This window comes from Polyodon spathula, chromosome 20 (assembly GCF_017654505.1).
Source record: "Polyodon spathula isolate WHYD16114869_AA chromosome 20, ASM1765450v1, whole genome shotgun sequence".
Classification (NCBI taxonomy): Eukaryota; Metazoa; Chordata; class Actinopteri; order Acipenseriformes; family Polyodontidae; genus Polyodon; species Polyodon spathula.
This window is the reverse complement of record NC_054553.1, coordinates 18,002,517-18,020,110: the sequence shown is the minus strand read 5'-3', so window position 1 is coordinate 18,020,110 and position 17,594 is coordinate 18,002,517. Positions and strand designations below refer to the sequence as shown.

Below are 17,594 nucleotides of genomic sequence, written 5' to 3'. Positions count from 1 at the left end.
GATATCAGATATAATAGATTTTGATAGAGGCGCTCAGTTAGAACAATGCATGCATGATTGCATGATTGTTGATGGTACTGTATTAGGTGGTACTGTATTGTATTATATTGTGCTGAGTGATTTGAGGAATGGTTATGTATTACTCAGAACAATTTAAGCATATTTAAGATGATGTCCTGATGCCCATGGTGACCCTACACCCTGCTTACAGTGTTATGGATGTAATTCACTTTTTTTGTCCAATCCCTCTACTTATAGTCCTTACCTGAACTACCCTAATCTGTTGCTTCAGTTTGAGAGCACACAATATAAACCAGTTGCCATCTGCAGTACAGAGCAGCCCCCTGACCAGCACCCCCTCCACACAACATGGCTGCTTCAGACCTGGCTCAGTTCTAGTTTGGAGCTAAAGGGCCAATCGGATAATGCTGTCCATGTGGTAGCAGGTTTAGGAGAGAAAAATGACCATGTGAATTTTGTGTCAGTTTTACATCACTCATGAGAAATTACTTTTAATAACTTCACTCAACACTGTGCATCTCATGTAGTAATGTCAAGGCCCTATTTATGCAACTGACCCACAGCGTTGCATTCACTGTTTTATCTGAAACTATAATTAGTAAAAAAAGACTCTTTCAATCACCACATCTCTCATGGTGATTGACAGCCTGCCACACTGTCCTAGAATCACATTATAAACTTAATGCAGCATTTCAGAAGCACGAGATTCCCAAGCTCCAGAAAACCCTGTCAGAGGGGAGGGTGATATTGTGTAGCAATGCACAGGGAATTAGCTTCAGATAGCTGTCCTACACTTATAGAAACAACGATGTGGGGACCTATCTATCACTGCAGGGATGGGAAACAAGCCATCCATCACCGCCGAGGCTGGAGATACATCTGCTCTTCTAACTGAATGGTGTCACAGACTAATCTTCTCAACAACGACAGGATTAAAGAAAGCTGCACACAAGCAGTTCAGCACACATCCATCACCATAAGTAATAAATACATTACAGTACTACAGGCTACTTACCCCAACAGAGAATAATCAGGGATAATTACAAAGGAGGTGTGTGGTGGGGTAAAGCATGTCAAGAGGAGGTGCGTGGTGGGGTAAGCATGTCTAGAGGTGTGTGGTGGGGTAAGCATGTCTAGAGGAGGTGTGTGGTGGGGTAAAGCATGTCTAGAGGAGGTGTGTGGTGGGGTAAAGCATGTCTAGAGGAGGTGTGTGGTGGGGTAAGCATGTCTAGAGGAGGTGTGTGGTGGGGTAAGCATGTCTAGAGGAGGTGTGTGGTGGGGTAAAGCATGTCTAGAGGAGGTGTGTGGTGAGGTAAAGCATGTCTAGAGGAGGTGTGTGGTGGGGTAAAGAATGTCTAGAGGAGGTGTGTGGTAGGGTAAAGCGTGGCCAAGAGGAAGCGTGTGGTGGGGTAAAGCAGGGCCAAGAGGAGGTGTGTGTTTCCCTCTCTCGGCACACAGGCCCTCTGCACTGTTAATGTTGGAAATCAGAGATACTGGGGATCTGATCACACTCCTTTAGTATTTATTAGATGTTTTACTTTCAACAAGATGTATTGCTGTTACTATCAGTCAGTAGTATACTGTAATTGTTGCTTTCACAACAATCATCACAGTACCACCACCTGATCATCCCAACTGCAATCCTGACAATACCTCCTGATCATCCCAACTGCAATCCTCACAACACCTCCTGATCATCCAAACTGCAATCCTCACAATACCTCCTGATCATCCAAACTGCAATCCTCACAATATCTCCTGATCATCCAAACTGCAATCCTCACAATATCTCCTGATCATCCAAACTGCAATCCTCACAATACCTCCTGATCATCCCAGCTGAGACTGTGCACTCACACTACATGAGTACAACTGGAGGTACAGGACTGCATTGCGCTAGGAGCTGCAGTGGCACTGTACTCACATCTCTGTACGGTTGGACTGCTTGCGGCAGGGCACGGTATTCCTCACACAGGTCCCAGTCACAGGGTCCACGTTCTCCACGATCACAAAGGGCCGCTCCTCGAGCGTGGCCACGGTCAGGTGCCGGTTGTCTGAGACAGGCTCCAAGAAGGTCCCGTAGCGTGGCCACACGGGATAGCGCATCACCAGGATCCCCTCCTCGTAGGTTCCGACCTGGGTAGAAGAGAGCCAGAGAAGGGTGCATGGTCAATTCAATGAAGTCTATTGAAAACACATTTGAACTAAAAATAAAATAAAACCTTTATTTGAAATCATTACATTTTTTGTATGGTTTGTGCATTGAATTTTTGTATGTATTAATCCTAATGTGATCTTGCAATTAAAAAAAAAAAAAAAAAAAATATATATATATATATATATATATATATATATATATATATATATATATATATATATATATATATATATAATATAATTGAATGTTTAGGTTTAACTTTGAGGGATATAAAACAGAATGTCAAGGATTCTATTTGCAGTAGCATGACAAATCAATCCACCCATTTACACAGTGTTTCTGATATTGTAGCCATTCCCAGGTTTCTGGCGTACAGTGATTACACCTTGTAACAATTTTTTTTTTTTTTTGGTTGCTGGGTAGTAAGTGTTATTTCCTAATTGCTTATGCCTCAAAAGTATAGAAAATGGCTATTATTCCCCACAAACTTTGCTTTTGTGACCAGGAAAGTGATATTTTGAAATGTACCTATTTTCTAGAACATTCCAGATAGATTCAGTGCTGAGTAAACTTGAAGTAACTTCTAGAACTTTCTAGAACTTTCCAGTAATATAAATAGTAGTATAAATACAGGGGCCTTAAGCCCACCCGTTCAGTTTAGTTCCAGCTGCCTAAGTGGATACATATCTGCATTTTTCTGAGATGGCATCAAGAGGCTGCAATGATAGTATTCCTGATGGGTCTCCAAGGCGGTTTTACCAACTTTCCCTGCTATCTTTGCCTTTGGGACAGCAGGGACACCAAGGCGCACTACCACAGACGGGACTGGCCACAGCGGACCGAGTTCTCTGTGGGGAGGAACAACGTCAAGTGGACCCCCCAGAAGGTGCTGATGCCACCACTGCACATCAAATTGGGCCTTATGAAACAATTTGTCAGAGCTCTAGATAAGGAGTCGGCAGCCTTCGAGTGCCTTCAAGACTTCTTCCCTAAGCTGTCTGAGGCAAAGGTCAAAGCTGGTGTCTTCGTCGGACCACAGATTCCTGGGCAATCACAAGGCCGAAAACTATGTGGAGCTGGTTGAGACTCTGGTGAAGAACTACGGCACAATGGGCTGTAGGATGTCCCTCAAAGTCCATATCCTTGATGCTCATCATGATAAATTTAAGGAGAAAATGGGAGCGTACTCAGAGGAGCAAGGCAAGTGCTTCCACCAGAATATACTGGACTTTGAACGCCGCTACCAAGGACAGTATAATGAGAACGTGATGGGAGACTACATTTGGGGGCTGATTCGTGAAAGTAGTTTACAGTATAATCGTAAATCCTGAAAAACTACTCACTTCTAAATCTTTTGTAGTCATTTTTGTATTACTTTAGTATAAATACATGTTAATTTGGATTCATATGTTGTTTTTTTCTGACCTTATGTGAACGAAAAGACCGTTTTCTCATTGGAAATAGGTAAATTTCAAAATATCACTGTCCTGGTCACAAAAGCAAAGTTTGTGGGGAATAATAGCCATTTTCTATACTTTTGAGGCATAAGCAATTAGGAAATAACACTTACTACCCAGGAACAAAAATTGTGTTACACAGTGTTATAAATAAGGTTGATTAATGATAATCTCTGATTTTGTTTTGTATTTTGTAAAGGACAAAAGTAATGCAAACCTATCTAGATACTGTATTACTCTGGTATTGTGAAAGAAATAGCATGCTGCATTAATCCAAGGAAGAAGCAATAAAAGCAAGGCAAAGGCAGGAAGCTCTTATTGATGATTTGGCTGTCAGGCGCGTCTCAAGAAATATCAAAGGAGAGACAAATAGCACTGCCTGCTCAGCGCTGGCTTTAGATCTGATTGCATTTTCTTGTTGATTTAACACTCGAAATGTAATGCCGACAACTCCATTGAATCCCATTCATCCAGGGGGTGCCAGAACAGCTGCTCATAAAAGCTGCACTGAGTCACTGTGAATGGGCTCCAAGGTTCCTTTATAGACACAACAGTAGCAAAGCAGTCCCAGGGACCCTCCAAGGGAAATTATTTGTAGTAACTGCTGCAATGTCTGCAGTGACTTTGGACTACTTTATTGGGTTTGTAAAATGGAAAACAGCAGTCACAGTGGTATAGACCAGTGGTGTGCAAAGTGAGGGGCACAGAGAGTCAGTAAGTGGAGCGTGGAGAGTCAGTAAGGAGGGTGTGGAGAGTCAGTAAGGAGGGTGCAAAGAGTCAGTATTGAGGGTGCGGAAAGTCAGTAAGGGGAGCGTGGAGAGTCAGTAAGGAGGGTGCGGAGAGTCAGTAAGGAGGGTGCGGAGAGTCAGTATTGAGGGTGCGGAGAGTCAGTAGGGGGGGTGTGGAGAGTCAGTAAGGAGGGCACGGAGAGTCAGTAAGGAGGGTGCGGAGAGTCAGTAAGGAGGGTGCGGAGAGTCAGTAGGGGGGGCGCGGAGAGTCAGTAAGGAGGGCGTGAAGAGTCAATAACGGGAGCGTGGAGAGTCAGTAAGGAGTGCACGGAGAGTCAGTAAGGAGGGTGCGGAGAGTCAGTAGGGGGGGTGTGGAGAGTCAGTAAGGAGGGCACGGAGAATCAGTAAGGGGAACGTGGAGAGTCAGTAAGGAGGGCACGGAGAGTCAGTAAGGAGGGTGCGGAGAGTCAGTATTGAGGGTTGAAAAGTCAGTAAGGGGAACGTGGAGAGTCAGTAAGGAGGGCACGGAGAGTCAGTAAGGGTGGCGCGACTGTGACTAAAGGGGCAGTTCTGTAAAAAAAAAAAAAAAAATAAAAGCTACAACATTTTAAATAAATACATAAATGACAGCTAATTAGTCCAAGTTCTTATCTTTCAAATGAGCAATCACACTAGGCCTTGCAAACCGGAGAAATGATGTTTGAAGTGGAGCATGTCAGTGAACAGTGAACTGCAGTGAACAGAGCCGAAATGGCGGCTTCCGTGTATGGGGCAACAAGTGTAAAAAACAATAAAAAAGCACTAATGTTTAACAGGTGTTTTTTTCATGGATTTACTATAAATTGGTTATTTTTTCCTAGACTTAACCAGAAAAAGTCCAGATGTAGCTAAATCTATAAATGTTAACAAATACATTCTTAAAAGTGTAAGTGCAGTTCCACAGGATACAATGCCAAATCAAACATGCCAATGTGCATGGGCTTGCATGTTAAAGGGCTGTGCACACCAGACATGAACAATGCGAGTGAACGAATACAAAATAATTAAAACTATTGACTTAAATGGAATAATACGAGCAAATGTAGCGAGCAGATATAGAAATACATGTGTTTTATTTGTCTTCGTGCTACACGCTGTTTGCGTTGCAATGGACCAATCAGAAATAAGGTCAAAGGTAGTGACTGTCACTGTCTCACTCATACAGAGATTTCACATAAATAAAAAAAATGGACGTCAATGAGAATATAATTATTAATGTAAAAAAATATATAATGTTCTTTATGATGCCAGGTTCATGGTTATAAAGACAATAAAAAGAAAGATGCCATATGGCAAGAAATAGCAGAACAATTGGAAATTGATGGTATGCTATCGCTCTTTATTTCATCTTAATTTTACTCAAAGTGACAGGGAGCACCACACACTGGTTTTGTATTTCTGTAAAATGACACTTCTTTGTTTTAATGATGTTGACCAATAATAATAATAATCAAATTATCAAGCCGTGGTTTTCCCCGAACTGTGATGTACCCACTCATACTGTCTTTCTGGTAACACTTTATTTAAAGCACTACATATTAGGCATTTATTATGTACTTATCTGTGACTAATTAGCACATAGTACATCATACATAGCCTCGTAACAAAGGTTTGTTAGGTACTTATTCTCTCACATGCCTTACTAAAGGTTTGTGAACATTAATGATTTGCATGCCTTACTGAAGTGAAGACTGTTCTTTGCCTACTAGCTGCTTGTATGTGATTAATACATCGGTAATAAAGCAGCAAAACAAAGTGTACCATGCATAGATAACACTCTATCCCAGAGTTGGACTTTGTTTCCAATAAAGGGCTTATCTGCAGGATGTTGGATATTGAAGGTTTTATTGTCATTAATTAAGAGCTTATTAGAAGCGTATAGGTCATTAATAAAGGGTTTTGCAGCCCCTATTATGAAGTAAAGGCTTATTCTACATTACTTAAGAACTTATTAGCAGCATATATCATTAATACTGTTTTGATTTAACAGATAATGCACAAGAAGCACTTATCACCAGGGCATTTTTTATCATTTGTGCAACCTGAATACTGAAGTGAAGACTCCAGGCACCCCATGAAGCTCTCACTCACATTAATGAACCTGACCAAAAAATAAACGTAAGAAACAGACAAAAACTTATTGCACTGATGTGGAATATGCAGTTAACAGATTCCCGCATCAAGCCACTATTATTTTAAATAAATATAAATAACTTATATTTAATGAGAGCTAACAATATACATTTACACATCTTAACTGAAGGTGCATGTCACAAATAACAGTTATTTTTTTCTTGACATTTGCACAGTGGGGAGTTATAGAGGTGGTCTCCTCTAAGAAGAAAGACATGCTGCATCAAATCCCTTGTCAGCAGATGGCAAAGAAGAATGGCTGGGAGCTGAGGAAGAGATTTTGGAGACAGGGCGGCACACTTTAAAAATAAACCTGGGTCAGACTGCAATACTTGATACCAATAGGCACTGTAACAAGTTTGTCTTTGTTATGAATGTTATTTTATTGAGGTACATTTTTAATATTTGGTACGTTATACACACAAACATAAATGCATTATTTTAACTTTAAGTATATTTAAAAATCTTGGCAAAAACGGTGCACATGTCATTTAAAAATAATTGTTATTTGTGACATATACCATCAATTAAGATGTATAAATGTCTATTGTTGTGCTCTCATTAAATATAAGTTATTTATATCCAAAATAACAACATTATAATGACCTACGTTCTGTTCCTATGAATGTCAGAATATGATACGTCCGTACAGCAGTTTGTGTTAAGAAATGTCCATACTTTATATTAATACAGTAACCAGTATTTGTAGTGGCTTGATGAAGGAATCTGATAACTGTATATTTTATATTGGTGTGCAACAATGTTATGTTGGGTCCATAAAGTATTTTTGAAGTCTATTGTCTTTGTTCACAATTTCTTATAAACATTCTTTTGATTTGTTATTACGGAAGACAAGATACCTTTGACACCAATTGGTACTGGAGTCTTTTGTAAGGTCAGGATAGGGTTCTCTGGTTTGCATTGTTAAACTACAGTGTGTTTTCTTTTGCTATTTGTGTTACCGTTAACAGTACATTATATATGCATTTTGTTCAGAAGTAACCAGCTCTACAGTATACATCTTGTTTAGTTTTATTCATTCAGTTCATATTCAAATAGTCTAAGTCTTAATTGCCAGTGTGTTCTATACATTCAACAGTAACAATATTATTATATATGTATTTAAATATCTTGAGTTATTTGAGACAGAAGCAAAATAAATAAATAATCATCAATAATTAATAAATAGATGGGTTGCTTTGGATAAAGGTAGCAACTAAATAAAAAATAATGCATGAGTAGTAATATGCAACTAAATTGAGGAATACTAAATTATTTATGAATAGCTTCAGTATCAAAAGAGAACACGTTCTATACAATGTAGACTGTGCTTACATTCCAGTTTGTTTATAGCTTCCAAAAGTAGTTTTTATTGGGGTTTTTTAGTGGTCCCAAAGTTTGTGCACAACTCTATATAACTTGTGTGATTTAAAGAAGTAGGGGTATATTTAATTTGACTGAAAGAATATTTTGCATCAGAGTACCTTTTTTCAAAAACTCTCCCTCCCTCCCCACCCTCTGTTATGCACCTTGACTAACGTTTTAATGTGTGTGTGTGTGTGGGTGGAGGGGGACGGGACACTTTTAGAACAGGAACATCCTCAGTTAAAAGGCTTAGAAATTAAAACTTAGCAATAAAGCTGCAAGTAAGTCAGTTAAATGTTGACTAATACAGGGAAATAAAATAAAAATAAAGTTTACACTATTTTCAACAAAACAAGACTCTTACTTCAATGCACACACCGAATGGGGGGGGGGGAAAAACCTGTAGATTTACGTTTTTTTGTTCACTGCACCTATGCTGTATATACGTTCAATTAAATCAACCTAATTACATTTTTTTAAAACAGTAAAAACTGAAATGAAATCAGAAAATAATAAAACAATTTGCATAGGACCCTAACTGTTAATTTGTGACGTTAAAGCTGAAAATCATGTTAGAAATCACGTTCAAAATCCCCATTTCTGTAATGCTAATGATACAGAATACTGAAACAATAAATAGTACTTTGTTTAAATTTCCAATGTTATTGCAAATGTTACCCCTTTAGAAGAGATTGCCAATGGACTTAGAAAAAAAAGTACGTAATTCACTACACCAGTTGGTGATGTATCTGTTTAGGAATGCAGAATTTATCTAACCTTTTTTGGAAAAAAAATATTTCCAATTTAAGATTGTATGTTTTACTGAGAAAATAATTATATAGTAATTTGTTACAAGTTTTAACAGTTCTTTAAAAAAAAAAAAAAAAAAAAAAGTTCCTAATTAAAAGGATTTTGTCTGTTTCTTATGTTTATTTTTTGGTCAGGTTCATTAATGTGAGTGAGAGCTTCATGGGGTGCCTTCAGTGTACAGGTTGCACAAGTGATTAAAGATGCCCTAGTGATAAGTGCTTTTTTATTTGTTAGAGAAAAATATTGTATTGATGACTGATATGCTGCTTATAAGTTCTTATGTAATGTAAAAGCAGCCTTTACTTCAGAATAGGGGCTGTAGAACCCTTTATTGATGACCTATATGCTTCTAATAAGCTCTTAATTAATGACAATGAAACCTTCACTTCAGAATAGGGGCTGCAAAACTCTTTATTAGTGACCTATATCCTCCTAATAAGGCCTTTATTGGAAACAAAGTCCAACTCTGGGATAGAGGGCTACCCATGCATGGTCCACTTTGTTTTGCTACTTTATTAATACAAGCAGCTAGTAGGACCTAATATGGTCAAGAACAGTCTTCACTTCAGTATAAAGCATGCAAATCCTTTATTAATGTCCAGAAACCTTTAGTAAGGCATGTTTGAGAATAAGAATAAAAAGTACCAAAAAATCCTTATTAGGAGGCTACATGTGATGTATTACCTACTAATTAGTCACAAATAAGTACATAATAAATCCCTAATATGTAGTGCTTAAAATAAAGTGTTACCCTATTTCTTTGTGTTTTATTTATTTTATTTCGTCGCCACAATAGAAGACAGTCTTTACTTTTCATGACCAGCTACAGTCATTTTTTTGATGTACTCATGCTGTATTTGTGTTGTTCGTTTCACTCCCGGTGTCCATACTTTATTCACCTCAAATTCGCTTGCTCACGTTTGGTGTTCACAGCCCTCGAGCTTCAGATTTAGCTGGCAAAATAAATATATATTTTTTGGTGAAAACTCAGATTTTTAAATTTTTTTATTCATTTGCTGAATGAAAATGTTTTTCAAATTTATCTGTTAGGTAAATGTTGAATCCCCAAGTTTAAAAAATAAATAATAAATAAGCTACATGTATTTTTTCATGGATTTATTTGTTAGAAATGTCAGCTAAATGTTGACTTGCAAGGTTTAAAAAAATACTGAAATTCACTGATTTATTTGTTAGAAACCCAGATTTACATGCCAGCTAAATGTTATATATATTTTTGCCATATATATATTAAATTTATATATATAGATATGGATTTTAAAAATTGAATTTGTGATACATTTTATGTAATTTAACTAAATCTGGGTTTAGACCCAAAAACTAGGAAAAAAGATCCTTTTGCAGTCTAATCGTACCTTAGCCCCCCCTTTTTTACCTGTTAAATTTTAAGTTCAGTTCTAACGTTTTGCAATGTGTGTGTTGTGTGTGTGTGGTGTGGGTGGAGGGGGGATGGGACCTCCCTGTGCGTTTGTATGCGAAAAAAAGGGGGGGGGGGGGCTGTATTTTAAAAAGTTTATGCGCCACTGGTATAGACTACAAAGGTACTGGTTTTAAAGTGAGATACTATTAGGGGCTTTTAATGATCATCCAAGCATCTAAAGGTGTTTTTTGGAAACAGATGGTTTTGCAAACAGGTGACTCACAGGGGAAGTACTAATGAGGAGCCTTGCTGGTACCAGGGGTCTTAAATAAAGATGGGCTGTATTATTATTTTCATCAAAGCAATTGCATATACAGTAACATGTTCTTTTTTGTTCATGCTGCAAAATGGCCGCTCTAGTGCACTGGGATTTGAAATCTGTCTTCTAAAACACTGCAGGAAGAGTGATAAAACATTTTTAAAAAACCATAACAAGGGCCCTGGCTTTTCAGTTCCATACCACATCATGGATCGTTATTACTGTGTTACTTGTTTGACAATGTGGGCAATAATCCGTACACTATCAGTGTACTAGAGCGGCCATTTTGAAAACAGACTTTAAAGTTTTAGTGTAAAAAGTTGTCAGGATGTTAACAATGAAAATAAAAATTACAGGTACGTTATTTAAACAGTTGTAACAACACGTGGGGTCATGTAACGCTATATATTTCTGAATCACACCATTACTCTTTAAGGAGCTCTAATCAAGGTTTTAAATCCATTGCTAGTGTCATCATTCTTGTTGGGACCTATTTTCTTGTGTTGAATACCTTTTTAATCAATGACAGTGAGTATAGTGCATGCTGTAATAATCAATGACTGAGTAGAGTGCATGCTGTAATAATCAATGACAGTGAGTAGAGTGCATGCTGTAATAATAACAGTGAGTAGAGTGCATGCTGTAATAATAACAGTGAGTAGAGTGCATGCTGTAATAATCAATGACAGTGAGTAGAGTGCATGCTGTAATAATAACAGTGAGTAGAGTGCATGCTGTAATAATCAATGACAGTGAGTAGAGTGCATGCTGTAATAATAATGACTGAGTAGAGTGCCTGCTGTAATAATCAATGACAGTGAGTAGAGTGCATGCTGTAATAATAACAGTGAGTAGAGTGCATGCTGTAATAAGAACAGTGAGTAGAGTGCATGCTGTAATAATCAATGACAGTGAGTAGAGTGCATGCTGTAATAATAACAGTGAGTAGAGTGCATGCTGTAATAATCAATGACAGTGAGTAGAGTGCATGCTGTAATAATAACAGTGAGTAGAGTGCATGCTGTAATAATCAATGACAGTGAGTAGAGTGCATGCTGTAATAATAACAGTGAGTAGAGTGCATGCTGTAATAATCAATGACAGTGAGTAGAGTGCATGCTGTAATAATCAATGACAGTGAGTAGAGTGCATGCTATAATAATAACAGTGAGTAGAGTGCATGCTGTAATAATAACTGTGAGTAGAGTGCATGCTGTAATAATCAATGACAGTGAGTAGAGTGCATGCTATAATAATAATAGTGAGTAGAGTGCATGCTGTAATAATAACTGTGAGTAGAGTGCATGCTGTAATAATCAATGACAGTGAGTAGAGTGCATGCTATAATAATAACAGTGAGTAGAGTGCATGTTGTAATAATAACAGTGAGTAGAGTGCATGCTGTAATAATCAATGACAGTGAGTAGAGTGCATGCTATAATAATAACAGTGAGTAGAGCGCATGCTGTAATAGGACTGAGTAGAGTGCATGCTGTAATAATAACAGTGAGTAGAGTGCATGCTGTAATAATCAATGACAGTGAGTAGAGTGCATGCTGTAATAATAACAGTGAGTAGAGTGCATGCTGTAATAATAACAGTGAGTAGAGTGCATGCTGTAATAATAACAGTGAGTAGAGTGCATGCTGTAATAATCAATGACAGTGAGTAGAGTGCATGCTGTAATAATCAATGACAGTGAGTAGAGCGCATGCTGTAATATGACTGAGTAGAGTGCATGCTGTAATAATAACAGTGAGTAGAGTGCATGCTGTAATAATCAATGACAGTGAGTAGAGTGCATGCTGTAATAATAACAGTGAGTAGAGTGCATGCTGTAATAATAATGACAGTGAGTAGAGTGCATGCTGTAATAATAACAGTGAGTAGAGTGCATGCTGTAATAATCAATGACAGTGAGTAGAGTGCATGCTGTAATAATAACAGTGAGTAGAGTGCATGCTGTAATAATAACAGTGAGTAGAGTGCATGCTGTAATAATCAATGACAGTGAGTAGAGTGCATGCTATAATAATAACAGTGAGTAGAGCGCATGCTGTAATAATGACAGTGAGTAGAGTGCATGCTGTAATAATAACAGTGAGTAGAGTGCATGCTGTAATAATCAATGACAGTGAGTAGAGCGCACGCTGTAATAATCAATGACAGTGAGTAGAGTGCATGCTGTAATAATAACAATGAGTAGAGTGCATGCTGTAATAATCAATGACAGTGAGTAGAGTGCATGCTGTAATAATAACAGTGAGTAGAGTGCATGCTGTAATAATCAATGACAGTGAGTAGAGTGCATGCTGTAATAATAACAGTGAGTAGAGTGCATGCTGTAATAATCAATGACAGTGAGTAGAGTGCCTGCTGTAATAATCAATGACAGTGAGTAGAGTGCATGCTGTAATAATGACAGTGAGTAGAGTGCATGCTGTAATAATAACAGTGAGTAGAGTGCATGCTGTAATAATCAATGACAGTGAGTAGAGTGCATGCTGTAATAATAACAGTGAGTAGAGTGCATGCTGTAATAATCAATGACAGTGAGTAGAGTGCATGCTGTAATAATAACAGTGAGTAGAGTGCATGCTGTAATAATCAATGACAGTGAGTAGAGTGCATGCTGTAATAATAACAGTGAGTAGAGTGCATGCTGTAATAATCAATGACAGTGAGTAGAGTGCATGCTGTAATAATAACAGTGAGTAGAGTGCATGCTGTAATAATCAATGACAGTGAGTAGAGTGCATGCTGTAATAATAACAGTGAGTAGAGTGCATGCTGTAATAATCAATGACAGTGAGTAGAGTGCATGCTGTAATAATAACAGTGAGTAGAGTGCATGCTGTAATAATAACAGTGAGTAGAGTGCATGCTGTAATAATAACAGTGAGTAGAGTGCATGCTGTAATAATAACAGTGAGTAGAGTGCATGCTGTAATAATAACAGTGAGTAGAGTGCATGCTGTAATAATAACAGTGAGTAGAGTGCATGCTGTAATAATCAATGACAGTGAGTAGAGTGCATGCTGTAATAATAACAGTGAGTAGAGTGCATGCTGTAATAATCAATGACAGTGAGTAGAGTGCATGCTGTAATAATAACAGTGAGTAGAGTGCATGCTGTAATAATCAATGACAGTGAGTAGAGTGCATGCTGTAATAATAACAGTGAGTAGAGTGCATGCTGTAATAATCAATGACAGTGAGTAGAGTGCATGCTGTAATAATAACAGTGAGTAGAGTGCATGCTGTAATAATAACAGTGAGTAGAGTGCATGCTGTAATAATAACAGTGAGTAGAGTGCATGCTATAATAATCAATGACAGTGAGTAGAGCGCATGCTGTAATAATCAATGACAGTGCAGAAGTAAAGTTTGTGTTGTAATATGTTGTAAAGTTTGTATTGTAATGCTGCAGTAAGTTTATAATAAATATTCAAATTACTGTATTGTTAAGCAAAGTAAAGGTTTTGGTGTAGGGACAGTAAGAGCCTGGCCCTACCTTTTCCCATTCATGTTCTCTGTTCAGGGTGATGACCAACATGGAAGGCCTCACCAGGTAACCATCACTGTTGAAGGTGAAGTCCTTGTGTTCCCAAGTTACATTGAGCATGTGTCTGCAACAGAGCGAGACAGAGAGCTAGAGTAATCTATTAAAGCAGGAGAAAAAACAAGTTTTGGGGTACTTTCCTACCTCTATACTGGGCAAAAATACTGCTGAGGGTCTTCAACTACAAATCACTACATATGCATACGTTTCCAGGTAAGAAAGCCCAGTGACTTCTGGTTTTCTGGTAGCCAGTTACATTAGGTGAAAGGAGTCTAATTAGGTGAGTATATATCTTTGCACAATTCAAATATGTGCAGATTGCTTTTGAACTAAGGTTTCTGTACTTGTTAAAAAATAGTAGCACATGCAAAACAAACAAGATTTTTTTCTTACAGGTTTATGGAATTGTAAGATCTTTCATGGTATTTTGTGTGAAGAGGAACATGAAATTAAACATTGGTTTTCTATAATTATCAATTATCAATTAAAAAAACAAAACAAAAAAAAACCCCTCTGTACTGGCTGATAATAAAGGGTTGAAGTGTCACGAAACAGGATGTAGGATTTATAACAAAATCCATACATACCGTTGATGTGAACTATTTTGTGTGCAAACAGTTGACAGTTGGAAAATATAGCCAAACGTAGACCAATTATTTCCATATTTAATGCCGAGAGATTAATGCTTGCCTTTGTTTCATCTAGAATTGATTATTTTGAATGCACTTTTTTCTGGTGTCCCAAAATGTGTGGTATCCTGTATGCAGCCAAAATTCTGACTGAAACCAGGAAAAGTGAACATATTACCCTTGTTTTGGCCTCTTTACACTGGCTCCCTGTGCAGTATAGAATTGATTTTAAGATTTTGCTGTTAACTTACAAGGTCTTGAATGGATTAACAGCAATTTATTTGTAGGAGTTACTGACCCTGTATCTTCCAAATCATTCTCTGAGATCACAAGATACGGGGCTGCCGGTCATTTCTAGGGTCAACAAGCTCGTAGAGCTCCTAAACAAGCTTGTAGAGCTCCTAAATTATGGAATCCTCTGCCTTCGTTTGTCTCAGAAGCTCAAGACTAAAAACACACTTTTATAAAATGACTTCTTTATCTTACTGGGTTTTAATGTAATTTTAAAATTGCTGCTTTTGTATTATTATGTGTATACTGTTATTTAAATTGTCTGACTGTGGCAATTGTGTGGCATGCTATACAAATGTATTGTGTGTTTTTTTTTTTTTTTTGTACTGTAAAATGCTTTGTGATACTTTTGTATCACTTTTGTGATACTTGTTTATAAAAAGTGCTATATAAATGCAATAAATAAATAAACAAATATGTTGTAGCAGGGAGGTTTTACTGAGAACAAACAGCGGATTCCAAAAACGATATTGTGGGAATCCAGTAAAATGACAACAATGGTAAGTAATGCTTATTATTGTAAACCCTACAGTCTGTTTTGTGACACTTTACTGATGTAGAGCTGTGACAGGTGTCCTGCAGTGCTGGAAACTTGCACACCATGAACTGCTGCACTGCAGAGCATACTGTACCTCACAGCTAGCAGAAACACAGTCTAAATTACAACATGTCCTTCAATTAATGACACACAAATAAAAGGTTAAAGACATGTATAATAAGTCATGGCCTTGAGCTGTTACAAATAAAATGCTTTTTGTAAAATATCAGCACTGCCCTTACAGCATGTGTGACACTGTTTAAATCATTGAGCTCAGTAACACTGTTGTAAGGCAATAGTCTGTTTAAAGCATTGCAAAGCTCATTAACACTATTGTAAGGCAATGCTCTGTTTAAATCATTGAGCTCTGTTTAAAGCATTGCAAAGCTCAGTGAAAACTATTGTAAGGCAATGCTCTGTTTAAATCATTGAGTTCAGTGACACTGTTGTAAAGGCAATGCTCTATTTAAAGCATTGCGAAGCTCAGTGACACTGTTGTAAGACAATGCTCTGTTTAATGCATTGAGCTCAGTGTCACTGTTGTAAGGCAATGCTCTGTTTAAAGCATTGCAAAGCTCAGTGACACTGTTGTAAGACAATGCTCTGTTTAAATAATTGCAAAACTCAGTGACACTGTTGTAAGGCAATGCTCTGTTTAAAGCATTGAGCTCAGTGACACTGTTGTAGACAATGCTTTGTTTAAAGCATTGAGCTCAGTGACACTGTTGTAAGGCAATGCTCTGTTTAAAGCATTGCAAAGCTCAGTGACACTGTTGTAAGGGAATGCTATGTTTAAAACATTGAGCTCAGTGACACTGATGTAAGGCAATGCTCTGTTTAAATCATTTAGCTCAATTGTTGTAAGGCAATGCTAAATGTTCCAGTGTCATCAAGGTCACAGAAACAATCACCTATACCAGCTGTTCTCCTGCTCACAGCCTGCCTGGGCTCACAAAGGGTTTACATTCGATTGACCACTTTAAAAAGAAACATAAAGACAGCCACCCCCTGTGTGAAAACAAGTGACATCACTACAGCCACCCCCTGTGTGAAAACAAGTGACATCACTACAGCCACTGGGGATACTGGGGCTGGGTGAGGCCAGAGGAATGGGCTGGAGTACTGGGACTGGGTGAGGCCAGAGGAATGGGCTGGAGTACTGGGGTTGGAGTGAGGGCAGGGGAATAGCCTGGGATACTGGGGCTGGGTGAGGCCAGAGGAATGGACTAGAGTACTGGGACTGGGTGAGGCCAGCGGAATAGCCTGGGATACTGGGGCTGGGTGAGGCCAGAGGAATGGGCTGGACTACCGGGGCTGGAGTGAGGGCAGGGAAATAGCCTGTTTGATTTGTTCCAAATCTTGTTGGCTATCCTGGGAAAATAATTAAGAGGGTCAAAAACACTAAACCTCAGATAGACTTTGTTAGGACTGGCATTGCCATCAGGCCTGAGTTCAAGGCCTGAGTTCTGCTCATCACAGACAAGCTGAACAGCATCTAGGGTAGAGATTTGGAAACTGACAAAATCATTCTCGGGACCAGATAAGCCCCCCATTGCTTCAGTTTTTAAACTAATAAGAGTACTGCTCCTCTGGATACAGGGCCATGTGATCGTCCAAGGATCTTGTCAATTTGGGGTCAACTGGAACTAAACTCCCCTGACCTCCTTCGGCATCCTTGACATCCAGGGTCAAGACAAGCCAGGTGCCAGGTACAAGCATTTCAACACGTAGGCACATTCATATACAAGACTAGCCAGGTGCCAGGTACAGGTATTTCAACATGTGGGCACTTTCATATATGTACGTAAAGGTTAAAGGAGTGATATTGAAAAAACTTTTAAAGATAATCACTCCAATGACAGAAATTTATAACGGATCACAATATTTTCAGATTATTTGATCACTTGTATTGCATATTTATTTTACATCTTCAGTAATGGTCAAAGTACCATCTTTGTTCGATGTGTAGGTGATATACAGTATGATGATTCTGACATGTGTTTGCACCAAAAATATAGCAATGCTCTCTACAGAGAAACTATTCTTATAAAAGTTTAAAAGTTTTATAAAAGTTGGTCAATTTGTACAGTAACTTTGCAGCTTTCCCATGCTTTTCCCATAGTTATACTAATGTATGCATTTATCACAGTTTACCATTGTTTGACA

The 17,594-nt window shown here is 38.1% G+C and overlaps 1 protein-coding gene across 1 annotated transcript in view; it reads right to left on the bottom strand.

Moving 5' to 3' along the window:
* Positions 1–17,594, bottom strand: part of grin2cb (glutamate receptor, ionotropic, N-methyl D-aspartate 2Cb) — a 100,822-nt gene that overhangs the window by 45,195 nt on the left and 38,033 nt on the right. Inside the window, exons 3-4 of the mRNA XM_041219752.1 lie at positions 13,923–14,037; positions 1,946–2,157 (exon numbers count right to left, since the gene is read on the bottom strand). Of these exons, the coding sequence (XP_041075686.1) occupies positions 1,946–2,157; positions 13,923–14,037 (327 nt within the window). The remainder of the gene's footprint in view (positions 1–1,945; positions 2,158–13,922; positions 14,038–17,594) is intronic.